We start from the raw sequence: 16686 nt of genomic DNA, 5'->3' as shown, positions 1-16686 counted from the left end.
TTTTTTCCACTGACTTATATTGAAGTCAGTTCAGTTCAGTCCTGAAAGTAAAGGCCTGGGCCCTGGGTCAAAGGAAAATGGATATGGACTCTGACCGAGAGTTTAAGCCCATCATTTAAAAAGATTTATAAGCCCAGGGATATGACAGATTTCCATTCATGACGTTGCATTATGCTTTTATCAACTACGACTTTACATAAAATATTGTATATGTATCCATGACATTTTGTGTATAAAATTTTATTTATTTACATAAATTAGAAACACACACACACATATAGATATATATATATATATATATATATATATATATATATATGCACACACTTCATTGTTTAAATTATATTAAGCCATTAAAATATTTAATAATTATAAATACAATTAAATTAACGCACATACTAATTGTTCCAAACAATCAAGTGTGTGCATACACACACACACTCTCCTGTTTTTCAACGGTCATACACTTGTAATAGTCATCTTCAGTTCGTTGTTGACTTATGGAGTGAGTAAATGCTGACAGCCTAACTCATCTATGTGCATACCAGACGCCACCTTCCTCGTCGTCATAATCTATAAAAACATTTGCATTGAGAGGTCTTTGTGTCAGAACGTTTATGGCGAAAGAGAGAACCTGCTTCCAGCTTTCATTTCTGATTTTCCTTTCCTTGTTTTCAAAGTTTGTTTCCCTCGAAGCTACTAAACTGAGTCCCAATTCCAGCATTTCCAACGCTGCCGGATGCGTTGAGCTTGAGAGGAAAGCACTTCTTTGGTTCAAACAAGGTCTTAAAGACAGGACATGTCAATGAGCTTCATCTTGGGTTGGCAAAGATTGCCGTGATGGTCCGGGCTAGGCTGCAGCGAGCAGACAGGACATGTCATTAAGCTTCATCTTCAAAATCCATACAATTCTACCTTTATTGATCCTGGTGATTCAACAGAGTTAGCGGGTTTTAAGTTTTCATGCTTAAGCGGTAAGATAAGCCTTTCTTTGCTTGAGCTCAAGAAATTAAATCACCTGGATTTAAGTTGGAACGATTTCCAAGGAAAAACAATCCCAGAATACATTGGTTCACTCAGTGAATTGAGTTATCTTGATCTCTCTGGTGCATCGTTTTCTGGACTAGTTCCCCCTCATCTTGGAAATCTGTCAAACCTCCGTTATCTAAATCTGTATTCTGATTCCTACCAATCATCTGTTATTGATAATACTGATCCCTATTAATACATTTGTTTCTGATCTGAATTTGAACACTAGACTCTCTCATTTGGAGTACCTGAATCTAGGATACGTTAACCTTAGTTTGGCATCAGATACTTGGGCAAGTTGCTAATATGCTTCCTTCCCTGTCGCAATTGCATCTGTCGAGATCTAAGAAGAAACTTTCCTGATTCTCTTCCAACAACGAATTTAACTGCTCTTCGCATTCTTCGCCTTGGATTTAATAATTTCAGCAATTTTTTGCCTCGCTGGTTGTCAAATATTAGTACTCTCGAGGTCCTCGACCTTAGTATTTCTGGAATGAAAGGCCCCATAGATCATATCTCCAGGAGAAAACTTTGCAAACTGCAGCTTTTATATCTTTCAAATAATGATATTAGTGGTGAGACAGTTGATCTTGTTGCGGTTCTGTCTGGATGTGGTAATGCTAGTTTGGAGGCATTGCAACTGGTAGGTAATAAATTGAGTGGACAGATACCTGGGTCAACTGGACATTTCAAGCAGTTGAGATCTCGATATCTTCAGAGCAACTCCTTTTCCGGTTCAATTCCATCATCTATTGGAAGTTTGAATGATTTAGAGACATTAGATTTGAGTTCCAATGCAATGAACGGGACGATCCCTGATAGCATTGGACAGTTATCAAAATTAGTTTCTCTGAATCTAAAATGGAATTCTTGGATAGGTATTGTGTCTGAAACTCATTTCTTGAGCCTTGCAAAGCTGGAGAGATTCTATTAGAATGTCTCTAGCTATCAAGATAAGAAATGAGTGGGTTCCTCTTTTAGCCTTCAAGACATTGAAATTGTTGATTGCCATTTGGGTTCCACATTTCCTCAATGGCTAAGCACTCGGAAAGGCCTTTCCATTCTGATCTTGAAAAATGCAGCAATTTCAGGCAAGATTCCTAATTGGCTTGGGAAATTATCTCCTCAACTTTTTTTGCAGGATCTCTCTGGTAATCAATTTGGGGGAAATCCCCAGTTCATTAGAATTTAGATCAGGTGCTTGGGTTGATTTGAGTTCCAATTTCTTGGAGGGTTCGCTCCCAATTTGGTATAATGTGAGTGTACTAAATTTAAAGAGTAATTTGTTGCCAGGTCCCATCTCTCTGAATTTCTGTCAAGAAATGTCATCGTTAACGGGCCTAAACCTTTCTGGTAACTCACTTAATGGTAACATTCCCCCATTCATAACCAGCCTAAAGAATTTGGGAACACTTGGTTCTTTCAAATAATCTTTTCTGGAAATATCAATATTCCTTGGGAGGAAATGAGTTTGAGTCACCTTGACCTGTCCAGAAACAATCTGTTCGGGGACATTCCTGATTCAAGTTGTTTTTCACCCTACCTTCAAGTTTTGAAATTGTTCAGCAACAACTTCTCTGGAGAACTCTCCCCGTCCTTACAAAACTGCACAGGTTTGATCCTTCTGGATCTTGAGGAAAATAGGTTGTCTGGAAGTATAACAGAGTGGGTTGGGGATAATCTATCTATACTGTCAGCGTTACCAAGAGGCAACATGTTCAGTGGAAACATTCCTGAGCAACTATGTCGCCTTCGCCTCCCTCATCTCCATATCTTATATCTAGCTCATAATCACTTATCCAGTTAGATTCCAACATGTCTTGGCAATTTAAGTGGCATGCAAGCTCCATCTTCTTATGAGCAGGATCCTCCAGACTTCACTGTTTCCTATCGTCAGAGTATGGATTTGATCGTGAAGGGAAGACAACTTGAGTACAACCTCACACTTGGCATTGTAAATGTCTTAGACCTGTCGAGCAATAATTTAAAGGGAGAAATCTCAGATTAGATAATTAATCTCGCATACCTGGGTACCTTGGATTTGTCTTGGAATCAATTGACTGGAAAGATTCCTGACAAGATTGGAAGCCTACAACGGTTAGAAACTCTTGACCTCTCAAATTACCATTTTTCAGGTCCGATTCCTCCAAGCATGTCTTCCATGACTTCCTTGAATCACTTGAATCTGTCATACACTAACTTATCAGGACCAGTTCCATCAACCAACCAATTCCAAACCTTCAATGATCCATCTATATACGAAGGTAACTCTTAGCTTCGCGGGTCTCCATTACCAACCAACTGTTTAGCACCAGAATTCAAGGATGATGAGGTCGAGGGTGGAGATGATGGTGAATGCTGTGGTTTTACTTAGGCATGGCAGCAGGATTTTCCGTAGGGTTTTGGGTAGTTTGTGGGACATTGGTAATGAAGAAGTCTTGAGACGTGCCTATTTCCAGTTCGTGGACGAAACGAAAGACAAAATCTTTGTGGCCATTGCTGTGTGTGTAGCTCGTTTAAGAAGATAGAGCACGTGATGATGAGCTCCTGCTAATGAGTACACAGGTAACATTATGCCATTTTTATTCCGCTTTTCTTTTCTAAAATTTTTCACTTTGCATTTTATGTTCTAACATTCATGGTTATTGTGGCAACGCAGTCAATGCAGTTCATTGGCTAAACATGAGGAACCATGGAGGAAACAAAATCCAAGAGTCTCTGATGGAAGATCTCTTCATGTCTATTCCGATTTTCCATTAGACCTGGAGAGGAGATTTCTTCACATTTTGTTTTCACTAGTTGCGCCATGTCTAGCTCATCTCTCGGTGTTATCTGATAAACAAAAATCTTACATTTGTCATTGTTTTTCTGTTCAAATACTTGCAGACGAAACTATATTACTGAACATTAGCTATTTTCTTAGTCTATGGATCATAGTCATATAACAAGACAAGCACAGGCAAACGAAAGGAATCATTTTCGTTTTTCTTGATTTTGGAAAAGCTCAACAAGCTCTTGCACAATATATTAATATATAGAACCCAGTTCGCAAATTGCTTTCTTCAGAATAAAGATCAGTATAGTTGAGAAAGTATTCTAGTTTCCATTCCTTGCAGTGTGGCCATACAGTTCTGCTTTCAAGAACAGAAAAAAGTTGACTGGGGAAAAGCTTATTACTGTCCACCACCATAGGCATGGCTCAGCCTCCTCTTCCTCTCACCGAAGCTCAGGCTCTGCACAACATTTGGAAGGCAGCAGTGTGCAGAATGAGTTGGTTTCTCTTTCCCAGATTTGGAATCTGTGTGTGGAGTTGTTTCGCCGCTGCGGACAGAGCTTTCTGCAGACTGATATGGACTTCTACTTGTACATTTCGGAGAGACGTAAGCAGCTATAGGCTTGCCATTGACTTTGTCTTGGAAACTTTGGTTGTTGTTAGCCAGATCGCTACTGATGTTCTCTCGAAAGAGCTCGATTAGTTGCTTCTTCATATCAGCTGGAGAAGGTTCAGCTATTGAACTGGCTGGAGTGATAATACAGAGAGATTCTTCACGTGGAGGGGTTTCTATATAGCTGCCTTGGTGAATAGGAGTAGTGCCACGTGATGGAGTAAAATCTGAATAAATGAGTTAACCTAATTGAAAACCAAAGATGTACGCATAGAAATCTCAACAATGATTTATGTTAAAAGTAGGAGTTTCTTGGAAGAAATAAGCCACGGAAAGAAATTTAAGGAAAACTCACCACCATCGAGACTGAGGTAATCTTCACAATCAGACTCTATCCAGGGATGAGAATCAAAAAACATATCCTCTTGGTTACCTGAACAAGTAAGAGGCATACTTAAGACAAATGCTCAACGGGTTGAGAGCAGATCAAGAGGAACAGCGACATAAATTCAGACGCAGTCTGAAACTCGATACGAAAACTGCAGGCGTTAGCACATCACATGAGGACCTTGAGTAAAATGATCTTCAATGATGTCAGATTACATCTTGATGAGTAAACATGCACAATTTTCAATTTTATATGCTAGTCGAATATGGATGATCAGTGTTTCATGTTCAAGATAAAAATAGTGCGTAGATTAATGGAAGATCCTCAGGATGTTCATATTAACCAGAGGTTTGTTAAGGACAATGTCCTTAGGATGCCATGGCCTTAAACGACTATCTACAAGCATGAAGTTCCAGAATCATATGGAGTTTTATCTGATTAAGTTATCGTATATTTCATGCTTCTTAAGATTAATTCATAAACCAAAACTGCAGTTTGGTGAATGCTTTGCAGACATCATGGAGATTTCAGAAAGACTGCCTGTCGTCTACTCAGACTGTTAAATGGAATACTCACATAGAACTTAACCTAATAGCTAGGATAGACAAGACAACTGAAGTATTATTGGAAGACCTCCTTAGAATTAAGCACGAGCAAACTCCAGAACCCAACCATTATCATGAGGGCAATTCATATACATTTCTTATATAGGAAGAACTTGTTATTTGCAGCTGAAACGTCCCTTTTCATTTTCATCATCAGATAGATGATCAGAGGTAGATCAACGAATTTCATGGCAGATAAGAATTTCATCCAATAACCAAGATGCAGCCAGCTACGTTCATCGAAATTTAGGTCGCAGCCTAACAAGGGACATCGTTTGCATTCCATTTCAACATTTACAGGATCAACATCTATTCAACATTTCACATCCACAAACCATTCAACTGGAAAGCAAATTAGAAAAAAAGAATAAATAAAGGACTGGAGGTAATAATGGCACACAAAAGATGGACATTTTACATGATAAAATAAAGTTAGAATCGTACCCATGTCATGAAAACTGGCTTGACAAGGCTTTGGAGACAGGGACTGGGGCTTGGAATTGAATTTTTCATTCATGGAGTGATCACCGCAGACTTTGCTGCTGCCCTTCACTGGCGATTCAATATGGATACAGTTTCCTCGACAATCAATGGGGCAACTGAATTTCATAGCAGGGCCGGCTTTCTTCTGAACTGAAGCACAGCTGCCCATGTCTGCAACTATACTGAATCAATCCGTTACTGCACAAGCATTACTTGGACTTAATGTTGTTTGGGGGAAAGGTTGGTCTCTCTCCAACTAAAATCTGGGAAAGAAGTTGGTTGGTCTTGAAAGCGAAGTAATGGCATTTGCAGAGGGACCCCCTCCCCTTTATTGAAGTTTCCTGTTCTTGTTTTACTTTGTACCATTACTACTAATTGTTAGTGGCAGCTGCAAGACAAGGGGAGAAAAGCTGCTTTTTGGGTGGTTCCCATGATTTTTACTTTGAAATGATAGACCCTTTTGCTACTACTGATCTTTTTTGGTGTTCTATCATTGGATGTTTATTGACTTCAAAATCAAGTGGATTTGAAAATGAAAATCATTAGCTAGCTGAACTTAAAATAAATGAACAAGGCATTCAGAAATCCCAAGATCACCCCCACAATCTCCCTGTTACAAGGCTCCATCCAAAGAATCATCTTCATGGTGTGAGCTTTTATTGCCTTGCTGGGTACTGGTTCTAAATACATACCTAATAATGTCTGTAGCGGTGATGGCACATCTTAACTGTTCAAGAGTGGAGCACTGATGCGATGCGATGCAACCGTATCTTTCATGACAAAGGAAGGATGAATTAATAATATATGGGTGCTTCATTATTGAGGTAGATTTATCTCAACTTCACCTGGTCTGCAAATTTAATCCTGGATGATGTCACAGAAGGACAGGAAATTTAAAAACACGCAAGAAAGTAATTATGTCATTTCTTTCTGGTGGAAGAGATAACTTCGAGTTATATGATGAAATTGACGTTTGCTATCCCTCTTCTGTTATCACCCAATTTTGGTCCCAATATCGTCCACTTCTCTTTCCTTTTCTTCCTTTGGGTCGCTTTGGAAAGGAGGGTTGGTGCATGGAGCATGTGGCTTGTTAACATATTTTGAGTTAACTGCTAATCAACAATTTGTTCCAATTCGTGGAAGTTTTCAGACATGATACAACATTTTCATGCTAACAGAGATCTTATGCAGTTCCATCATGTGGAGTTTGAGCGTGTTTGGCAGTGTAGTAGCGGTTACTTTTCAAATAGCTTTTCGTACCGAAATACATGCCAATGATATTTTTTTCATTTTTTAAAAATCATTTTTGACATCAGCACATCAAAATGATCTAAAAAGTACAAACCGAACTCAATTTTAGCCAAAAAAAAAAATTGAATTTAGGCAAAACACCGTTTGGAACGCAATGCGGTAGTGTTATACCAGTCCGAAAATTCCAAATCTAAGTTAGTCAAACTCCTATATTCACTTGCAGCTAATTTCATATTTAGTTTCTCTCATTAGAAACATCTTGAACCCTGTTTGGCCACTCCAGCAAAGCTCCATTTGGATTGAGTTTACAGATCCAACAACATGAACAAAAAAAGTAATGATAGCTGCATGCATAGTCAACTAGGAATTATGATCCTTAAACTTACAAGTAATGCTCCAAACTAAGCTATCAAAAGATTCAAAACAATGAATTTGTTGTTTTACTGATTTGCCGACAACTGGGTTCCTATGCATGAACTTCGAAATGAAGAGTTTGTTTGGATCTGGATTCTTGTGTCACCAAACTCTCTGTTTCAGTGTTGTCTTCTATAGATATCTGTGCTTTCAAGGCGCAGCCTAAGAAAACGAAGTACCATCACAGTAAAAAATTCTGAAAAGAGAAGAAGCATTTCTAAGTTTAATAATTCCTACCATTCAATAACGGATGCCAACACACTTCTACACCTTCGCTACCATAACAGGATAGCTTGTCACTTGTGGAAAGAAGCTTCTAATGTGTAGAAAAGCAACTTCCCTGATTTTAAATAAGGTTCAGTATGAACCTAAATAACCCAAAATCTCATTTAGAATATGGTAATTGGGACGATCATTTAAATTATAGATTACATAGCACTTCGCAAATTGTCACCTAAAACCAGCCACTTAGTCGCCCTATATTTCTTAGATTCAAAAATCACTCTCTTGGCTTTTGTGGGGAGAAAAAGGGAGCATTACTCAGCAGAAACTTCCATCAATAAAGAAATAATTTGGGAGTTGTTGCTATGGCGTACTGCTGTGCACAGTGAAGTAACATGCAGGTCCTAGGATGTCATCAGCACCTTGTGCAAGTAAAATTTACTAATCAAGAAATTTAGAGTGGAGACCATACCAAAATACCAGAGCCATAGAGCATTAACAAACAACTATCAATGCTGAAAATGTAATTGAAGAGTCTATTCAGATGAACCATATAAAATGCCAAATACAATAATTCATATTCATCATTTTCAACAACAGAATAAATTATTCTTACTCTTTAGTCTCCACTCCAAGTCTCCGAGGATCATCTTGTCCTATACTGATATCTCTATCCCTCTCCCCAACCACACTATCCCAACTTTCTCCTCAACACGATTCCATAAAAGCCACCATTGTGCAGAAATCACTAGTGCTTCTGAAAGTATGGATTGCAAAGAAATGGTAGAAAATGGGTTGAAGATGAGGAGTATCCACCATGAAGACTACAATAACAGAAGGGTATTCTTGAGGAGCTGTCCTCTTCATTGGGGAGCAGCAGACGAGACAATCATTGAAGAGATGGTCAGCGCCACTAACCAGAACACTGAGAATAAACCCATGAAGAGGATAAACTGGAGTGAAGGAAAGGTTCTGTTGCTGGGGAAAGCATAAGCTCCAGATCAGCTTTGAGGCCATGGGGCCCTAATTCAGCGGAAATTCCATCCTTTTCTGCCTCCTCTTGGCAACTAGCCAATTGAGCACTTGTCAGAGAGGCACCCAATAGTGGAAGTCCAGTGCTTAGTTTAGCAAAAACTTGATTTTTGATCCATACCATCATCTTGCTAGATTACAACGCTGTAAAACATTCCATGAGCTAAATTTCAGACACTTAGGCACAAGTTGGTGCAACAGAAACCATGATTTTTAATATCCTAAAGCAGACGCTAATCCTTGGGGCAAATTATCATACTTCTCTTTGCTAATCTAGTCCTAATTCAATGAAGAAAATGGCAGCACCAAACCTAGTATAGGAAACACAAAATCGACTGGTTTACAAGAAATGAAATCAAGCCTAAACTATAAAAAAGAGAATTAACTTTTAAACCACAAACACATTCTCATTGCCATATTAAAGCCCTAATATGCATGGCAATGCACAAACCAGACGGAAAACTACTAAAGAAAGCACTCATTCAAGCTCACATAGAAACATGCATCCAAATTGCATACGCAAATCAATGGTATAAAAAAAAACAGAGAAAGAGTGAATAAGATAATAAAAAAGAAAGACATTTTGCCCCCATCTGCAAGATGCTATCTCATAAAATCAAAAAACCCTGATTAACAATTAATTTTTTTAAAAAAATAAAAATTGCTAATGCATTATATTGATGCAATATATATGTGTGTGTGTGTTGCGCGCGCGCGTGCGCGTTGTGGGTCTTCTTCAATCATCATAGGCATACTCTGTTGATCACTCATAACCTTATTAAGCATAATCCCAGCTTCTTTTATTAGAGCCAAAAGAACGCACCAAATACAGCCAAGCGAGAGGAGGCATGGTGTTCTTGATTGCTGTAGAAGAAGAGCAGTCAGTTTTACTGCTTAGCCATGGAGAGGGAAGATGATAAAGGGTGGGAAATGGCGTGTTGAGGGAGCTCCTTAATTCTAGGAATTCAGTCATATTTTCATTGTAAAATTTATGTGTCCTGCATGCAGTCTGTTACATGCTTATATTGCTAATAACGGGTTCTCTTTCTTGTAACAGAATGAGCCCTTGTAAAACGATGCGTATGACTTACCGAAACGGTGAGTTTAAAGGAAATGAAACGGTGCGTTTAACTAATAAAATGAAACGATGCGTTTAACTACTTTGATTCACATTCAACAGTTTATTTTTGATGTAAGCCCGCCATTCTTTCCCTCCAGTTCTTCAGCTTGTAACAATTGCTTCCCCTAGAAACCAACCTTGTCCTCAAGGTTGAATTGTGGAAATCTGAGCTTTAAAACTTCATTGAATTCCCAAGTGGCATCTGCAGGAGGACGACCATCCCAGTGAATTAGCACTTGAGAGACCGCCTGATTGTTCTGTCGAGTCATTCGCCTGTCCAAGATAGCTCGAGGTTGTAATGCTGGTTCCTAATTCACCATAGGCAGAGATTGTTGCACCACCCGATTACCCACATGCTTCTTGAGTTGGGAGACATGGAATACAGGGTGAATCATGGATGTTGATGGCAATTCGAGCTTGTACGCCACAGCCCCTACTTTGGCAATTACCTGGTATGGCCCATAATATTTAGCTGCTAATTTTTGAGATGCTCTGAATGATGTGGTCTGTTGTCTGTATGGTTGAAGTTTGAGATACACATAATCATGAATTTCGAAACTGCGGTCGCTTCTTTTCTTATTTGCCATTGTAGTCATCCTGTTCTGTGCAATTTGAAGTTGTGCCTTGACTTGTTGAATCACTGCTTCCTTAGTTGTTAGGTAGTCATCCACTGAAGCTACTGCTGAGTCTATAGAGAAATAGGGAATGTGTAAGGGAGGAGGGAAACCGTATAATACTTCGTAGGGTGTCATCTTGGTGGCCGAATGGTAGTTGGTGTTATACCACCATTCGGCTAAAGGCAGCCACTTTGCCCACTGATTTGGACGTTCCCCAGTCATGCACCTTAGGTAATGTTCTATACATTTGTTTACTACTTCAGTCTGACCGTCGGTCTGCGGGTGATATGCTGTAGAATGATGTAGATTGACCCCTTGGTTGCTGAATAATTCATTCCAAAATCTGCTAATGAACACTGGGTCTCGGTCACTGGTAATTGTGGCTGGTGTCCCATGCAATTTATAGATATTATCCATGAATGCTCTAGCAATGATGGTTGCTGTATAGGGGTGGCTGATGGCCACACAATGAGCATACTTACTAAAACGATCCACCACGACCATGATCACATCTTTTCCCTCGGATTTGGGTAGCCCTTCCACGAAATCCATGCTAATATCAATGAAGGGAGCAATAGGAATAGGCAATGGTTGGAGAAGTCCAGGACTGGCCACATTCTCATGCTTGTTCCTCTGGCAAACAATACATTCTCGCACATGCTGCCTAACGTGTTTTTGTTGCCCTTTCCAGTAAAATAGATTGCTTAGGGTCTTAGAAGTCACTGTCATGCCTGAATGACCACCCACAGCTGAGTTGTGAAACATGGAAATAATCTGACTTCTGAGTGCCCTGTTATTGCCCACGACCACCTTCCCTTTTCTGTTCAAATGGTCATGAACCCAAGTGTAATGTGGGTGGGACGTCGCAGAACTTTGAAGGTCCTTGAGTATAGACTGTATAACTGGATCATTAGCATAAGAACTTCTGACCTCTTCCATCAATGTTGTAGAGATAGTAGATGTAGTTAAAGCAAATAACTCTTGACTGGGAATCCTTGATAAGGCGTCAGCTGGTACATTCTCTCGTCCCTGTTTGTATTCTATGTCATAGTCATAACCCAGTAGCTTGACTACCCATAGGTGTTGAGCTGGCGTGGTCATTTTTTGGTGAAGAAGATATTTGAGGCTGATGTGGTCAGTGCGAATTTGGAAGTGCCTGCCCCATAAGTAATGCTTCCACTTAGTCACGGCATGTAATATAGCTAGCATTTCTCTTTCATAGACTGAGAGGATTTGCTGTTTGGGACCTAATGACTTGCTGATGAACGCGATGGGATGGCCTTCTTGTAGTAATATGGCCCCTATACCTGTCAAGGAAGCGTCAGTCTCTACCACGAATGCTTTTGAAAAATCTGGCAGTGCCAACACAGGAGCACTGGTCATCAAGGCTTTCAACTGGTTGAATGCCTTAGATGCTGCTTCATTCCATCCTTTCGCATCCTTCCTGAGCAGTAAAGTTAATGGCTTACTGATGCTTCCATACCCCTTCACAAACCTGCGATAATAACCTGTTAGCCCTAGAAAGCCCCTCAGCTGCTTCAAGTTTTTAGGTATAGGCCACTCCACAATGGCTTGAATCTTTAGAGGATCTGTTGCCACGCCCTGGTCAGTGATGATGTGTCCTAAGTATTCCACCTGTGTATGACAGAAGAAACATTTAGTAGCCCTGGCCACCAAGTGATGCGTCCTCAAAAGATCCAACACTGCCTCCAAGTGCACATAATGGTCCCTCAGAGTCTTGCTGTAGACAAGGATGTCATCAAAGAATACAAGAATGAATTTACGCAAGTGTTGTCTGAAAATTTCATTCATAAGACTCTGAAAAGTAGCTGGAGCATTAGTTAAACCGAAGGGCATAACCAAAAATTCATAATGCCCGCTGTGAGTCCTAAATGCAGTCTTGAACTCTTCCCCCGCAGCCATACGAATTTGATGGTAACCTGACTTCAGGTCAATCTTGGAAAAAATAGTAGCTCCCACCAGTTCCTCTAGCAGTTCCTCAATCATGGGGATGGGATATTTGTCTTTGATTGTGAGCTGATTCAAAGCTCGATAGTCTACACACAATCTCCATGTTGAGTCCTTTTTCTTCACTAGAATAACTGGAGATGCAAAAGGACTGTTGCTAGTTCGAATGATGCCTGTCTCCAGCATGTCTGCCACCATCTTCTCTAAACAATCCTTCTGTAACCCCGAATACCTGTAGGGTCTAAGATTCACTGCTTCACTTCCTGACTTGAGAGGAATTTTGTGGTCATGATCTCTCATGGTTGGCAATCCTTTAGGCTCTTGGAACACATCCTTGTAGGCTTCCAGTAAACCCTGTAAGATTGCATCTGAAATACCTTGAACCAGTGGCTTGTGTGATTTGCAATCTTCATCTAATTCCCTGAACTGTAAGCTGTAAAGTAAATAATCCTCTCCTGGTGGGTGATCCTTGACTAAGGCACTTAACTGCTTGAGTTCAATGGTTTGGAATTTGGGTGGGTTTTCTCCTTTCAACAGAACTCTTTGTCCTTGCCAATCAAAGGACATCCACAGATGTTTGTAATTGCACAAGATATCGCCTAGCAGAGACAGCCATTGAATGCCTAGCACCATCTCACAATTGCTGAGGTCGATGATGAATACATCTGCCTGGAAGCTTATACCCTGCATCTTCCATCGTAGGCCTTTGCACATGAACTTACAAACCATTTTATCACCATTAGCTGCCTGGACAGTCATTGGCTTGATGGGAGTTAACTGAAATTGTAACTTATTGACTATAGTGGTATTTAAAAAGTTATGAGTGCTACCCGAATCAATAAGAATACACACAGTAGTTTTGTCCATTTTTCCATTGACCTTCATTGTATTGAGACCCACAGTTCCTTCCAAAGCATCTAGGGAAATGTGGGGAGTGACCTCTCTGCTGCTAGCTGCTTCTTCTATGATTTCTTCTTCTGGTGACCCTTCTTCCTCCTCCAATACACTCAGAGAGTATACCTTTTTGTTGCGACATCTATGCCCTGGTACAAACTTGTCGTCACACCAGAAGCACAGACCCTTCAACCTTCGGTCCTCAAACTCTTGGTTTTTGATGAACTTGGTGGGTCTGCTGGGGTTTGAGTAATTGTTCTGGTTGGCAGTAGCTGTCCATGAGGCTGGTTGTGGTTTGGACATATAGGTTTGGGAGTTCACTGGGTTCTTTGTGGTCTGTATGGGGTAATTAGGAGGGTTACTCACAACAGGATTAGTGTTTATGCTAGCAACCTTTCGGATGTAGCTGGGAGATTTTCTATGAGTAAGTGTGTTAGCTTGCAATCGGGCTAGATTGTATGCATGCTTAAGTGTTTTTGGCTCGAACATTTTAACAGTATTTTTGATTTCCAGGTCTATTCCCCCTAAGAATATGACTAGTGCCTGTTTCTCGTTAACCTCAGCTTTGTTCCACAATATATCAAAATCTTGGATATATTCTTCTAGGTCTCCACTTTGCCTCAGTTCCATCAACTCCTCCAAAGGATCCTGCATCTCCCCAAAACGATAACAAATAGCTTCTACATAGTCTTCCCAAGATGTTTTTTTGATCTCCCAGACTCCTGAGGAAGTTTTGATGCCAGTATAATGCTACCCCATCAAGGTAATAAGAAGCTATTTGCAATTTTTCCTCATCAGCCACTTCTTCTATTTCAAAGTATTGAGTACATTTGAACAACCATTTGTGTACATCCCCCCCATTGAAAGTTGGAAAGAAATGTTTGGGTTTATGTACCTTGTAAGTAGCAGCTCTGTCCTCCTTTATCTCCTTATTTCTCACGTCTCCTCTGTCTGTATGTAGCTGTGGTCTTTCCCTGCTACTGCTTGAGCTGCCTGCAGTTTGAGAAATCTTTTGCAGGGTGAACTCCAGTTGTTGAGCCATAGTGCCCATCATGTTCCTAATGTCATGAATCTGGCCTCCCTGATTCTCGATAGTCTGATCTAACCTCAGTGACTGGCCTTTAAACATATCGATCAGCAACTCATATTTCTGGCTATGGTCTTAGGACACCGCTGCGAGTGAATCCTCGATACGTTTAAGATCAGTTGCTCTGGTCTCCGGAGGCATGTTGGATAGCCGTGGATCGTTAGCTCTGATACCAGTTGTTACAGGTGAAACAATTAATGAACCGATTTGTATAGGATGGTGCAGGGCAGGTTGGATGGTGTTCTTGATTGCTGTAGAAGAAGAGCAGTCAGTTTTACTGCTTATCCATGGAGAGGGAAGATGATAAAGGGTGGGAAATGGCGTGTTGAGGGAGCTCCTTAATTCTAGGAATTCAGTCATATTTTCATTGTAAAATTTCTGTGTCCTGCATGCAGTCTGTTACATGCTTATATTGCTAATAACGGGTTCTCTTTCTTGTAACAGAATGAGCCCTTGTAAAACGATGCGTATGACTTACCGAAACGGTGAGTTTAAAGGAAATGAAACGGTGCGTTTAACTAATAAAATGAAACGATGCGTTTAACTACTTTGATTCACATTCAACAGTTTATTTTTGATGTAAGCCCGCCATTCTTTCCCTCCAGTTCTTCAGCTTGTAACAACAAGAAAAAGGCTTTCCATTTTTCAGATCTCTCATCTGGTCAACTGAATTCCTAGAATTAAGGAGCTCCCTCAACACGCCATTTCCCACCCTTTATCATCTTCCCTCTCCATGGCTAAGCAGTAAAACTGACTGCTCTTCTTCTACAGCAATCAAGAACACCATCCAACCTGCCCTGCACCATCCTATACAAATCGGTTCATTAATTGTTTCACCTGTAACAACTGGTATCAGAGCTAACGATCCACGGCTATCCAACATGCCTCCGGAGACCAGAGCAACTGATCTTAAACGTATCGAGGATTCACTCGCAGCGGTGTCCCAAGACCATAGCCAGAAATATGAGTTGCTGATCGATATGTTTAAAGGCCAGTCACTGAGGTTAGATCAGACTATCGAGAATCAGGGAGGCCAGATTCATGACATTAGGAACATGATGGGCACTATGGCTCAACAACTGGAGTTCACCCTGCAAAAGATTTCTCAAACTGCAGGCAGCTCAAGCAGTAGCAGGGAAAGACCACAGCTACATACAGACAGAGGAGACGTGAGAAATAAGGAGATAAAGGAGGACAGAGCTGCTACTTACAAGGTACATAAACCCAAACATTTCTTTCCAACTTTCAATGGGGGGGATGTACACAAATGGTTGTTCAAATGTACTCAATACTTTGAAATAGAAGAAGTGGCTGATGAGGAAAAATTGCAAATAGCTTCTTATTACCTTGATGGGGTAGCATTATACTGGCATCAAAACTTCCTCAGGAGTCTGGGAGATCAAAAAACATCTTGGGAAGACTATGTAGAAGCTATTTGTTATCGTTTTGGGGAGATGCAGGATCCTTTGGAGGAGTTGATGGAACTGAGGCAAAGTGGAGACCTAGAAGAATATATCCAAGATTTTGATATATTGTGGAACAAAGCTGAGGTTAACGAGAAACAGGCACTAGTCATATTCTTAGGGGGAATAGACCTGGAAATCAAAAATACTGTTAAAATGTTCGAGCCAAAAACACTTAAGCATGCATACAATCTAGCCCGATTGCAAGCTAACACACTTACTCATAGAAAATCTCCCAGCTACATCCGAAAGGTTGCTAGCATAAACACTAATCCTGTTGTGAGTAACCCTTCTAATTACCCCATACAGACCACAAAGAACCCAGTGAACTCCCAAACCTATATGTCCAAACCACAACCAGCCTCATGGACAGCTACTGCCAACCAGAACAATTACTCAAACCCCAGCAGACCCACCAAGTTCATCAAAAACCAAGAGTTTGAGGACCGAAGGTTGAAGGGTCTGTGCTTCTGGTGTGACGACAAGTTTGTACCAGGGCATAGATGTCGCAACAAAAAGGTATACTCTCTGAGTGTATTGGAGGAGGAAGAAGGGTCACCAGAAGAAGAAATCATAGAAGAAGCAGCTAGCAGCAGAGAGGTCACTCCCCACATTTCCCTAGATGCTTTGGAAGGAACTGTGGGTCTCAATACAATGAAGGTCAATGGAAAAATGGACAAAACTACTGTGTGTATTCTTATTGATTCGGGTAGCACTCATAACTTTT

General features: G+C 40.4%; 1 protein-coding gene and 1 long non-coding RNA gene across 2 annotated transcripts; both read right to left on the bottom strand.

Moving 5' to 3' along the window:
* Positions 1–4021: 4021 nt before the first annotated feature.
* LOC118048790 (uncharacterized protein At3g27210) lies at positions 4022–7060 on the bottom strand. The gene is made up of 3 exons (XM_035058597.2): positions 5853–7060; positions 4771–4848; positions 4022–4642 (listed from the first exon to the last, which is right to left on the bottom strand). Exons 1-3 carry the CDS (start codon positions 6058–6060, stop codon positions 4203–4205), a joined length of 726 nt encoding a protein of 241 aa, XP_034914488.1. The 5' UTR covers positions 6061–7060; the 3' UTR covers positions 4022–4202.
* A 409-nt stretch (positions 7061–7469) lies between these two features.
* LOC118048791 (uncharacterized) lies at positions 7470–9665 on the bottom strand. Its single transcript, XR_004687524.2, has 3 exons — positions 9634–9665; positions 8395–8954; positions 7470–7752 (listed from the first exon to the last, which is right to left on the bottom strand). It is a non-coding gene; the product is annotated as an uncharacterized lncRNA (long non-coding RNA).
* Positions 9666–16686: the final 7021 nt, after the last annotated feature.

Source organism: Populus alba, chromosome 10 (genome assembly GCF_005239225.2).
Source record: "Populus alba chromosome 10, ASM523922v2, whole genome shotgun sequence".
NCBI lineage: Eukaryota > Viridiplantae > Streptophyta > Magnoliopsida > Malpighiales > Salicaceae > Populus > Populus alba.
Note: the sequence above shows the minus strand (reverse complement) of the source record. Positions and strands in the feature narration are given on the sequence as shown.

Coding starts and splice junctions, on each gene's coding strand:
- LOC118048790 (XM_035058597.2), bottom strand. CDS start 6,060: ATGGGCAGCTGTGCTTCAGTTCAGAAGAAAGCCGGCCCTGCTATGAAA. Junction 4,849..5,852: donor AGCCAGTTTTCATGACATGG/GTACGATTCTAA, acceptor TTACTTGTTCAG/GTAACCAAGAGGATATGTTT. Junction 4,643..4,770: donor TTACCTCAGTCTCGATGGTG/GTGAGTTTTCCT, acceptor TCATTTATTCAG/ATTTTACTCCATCACGTGGC.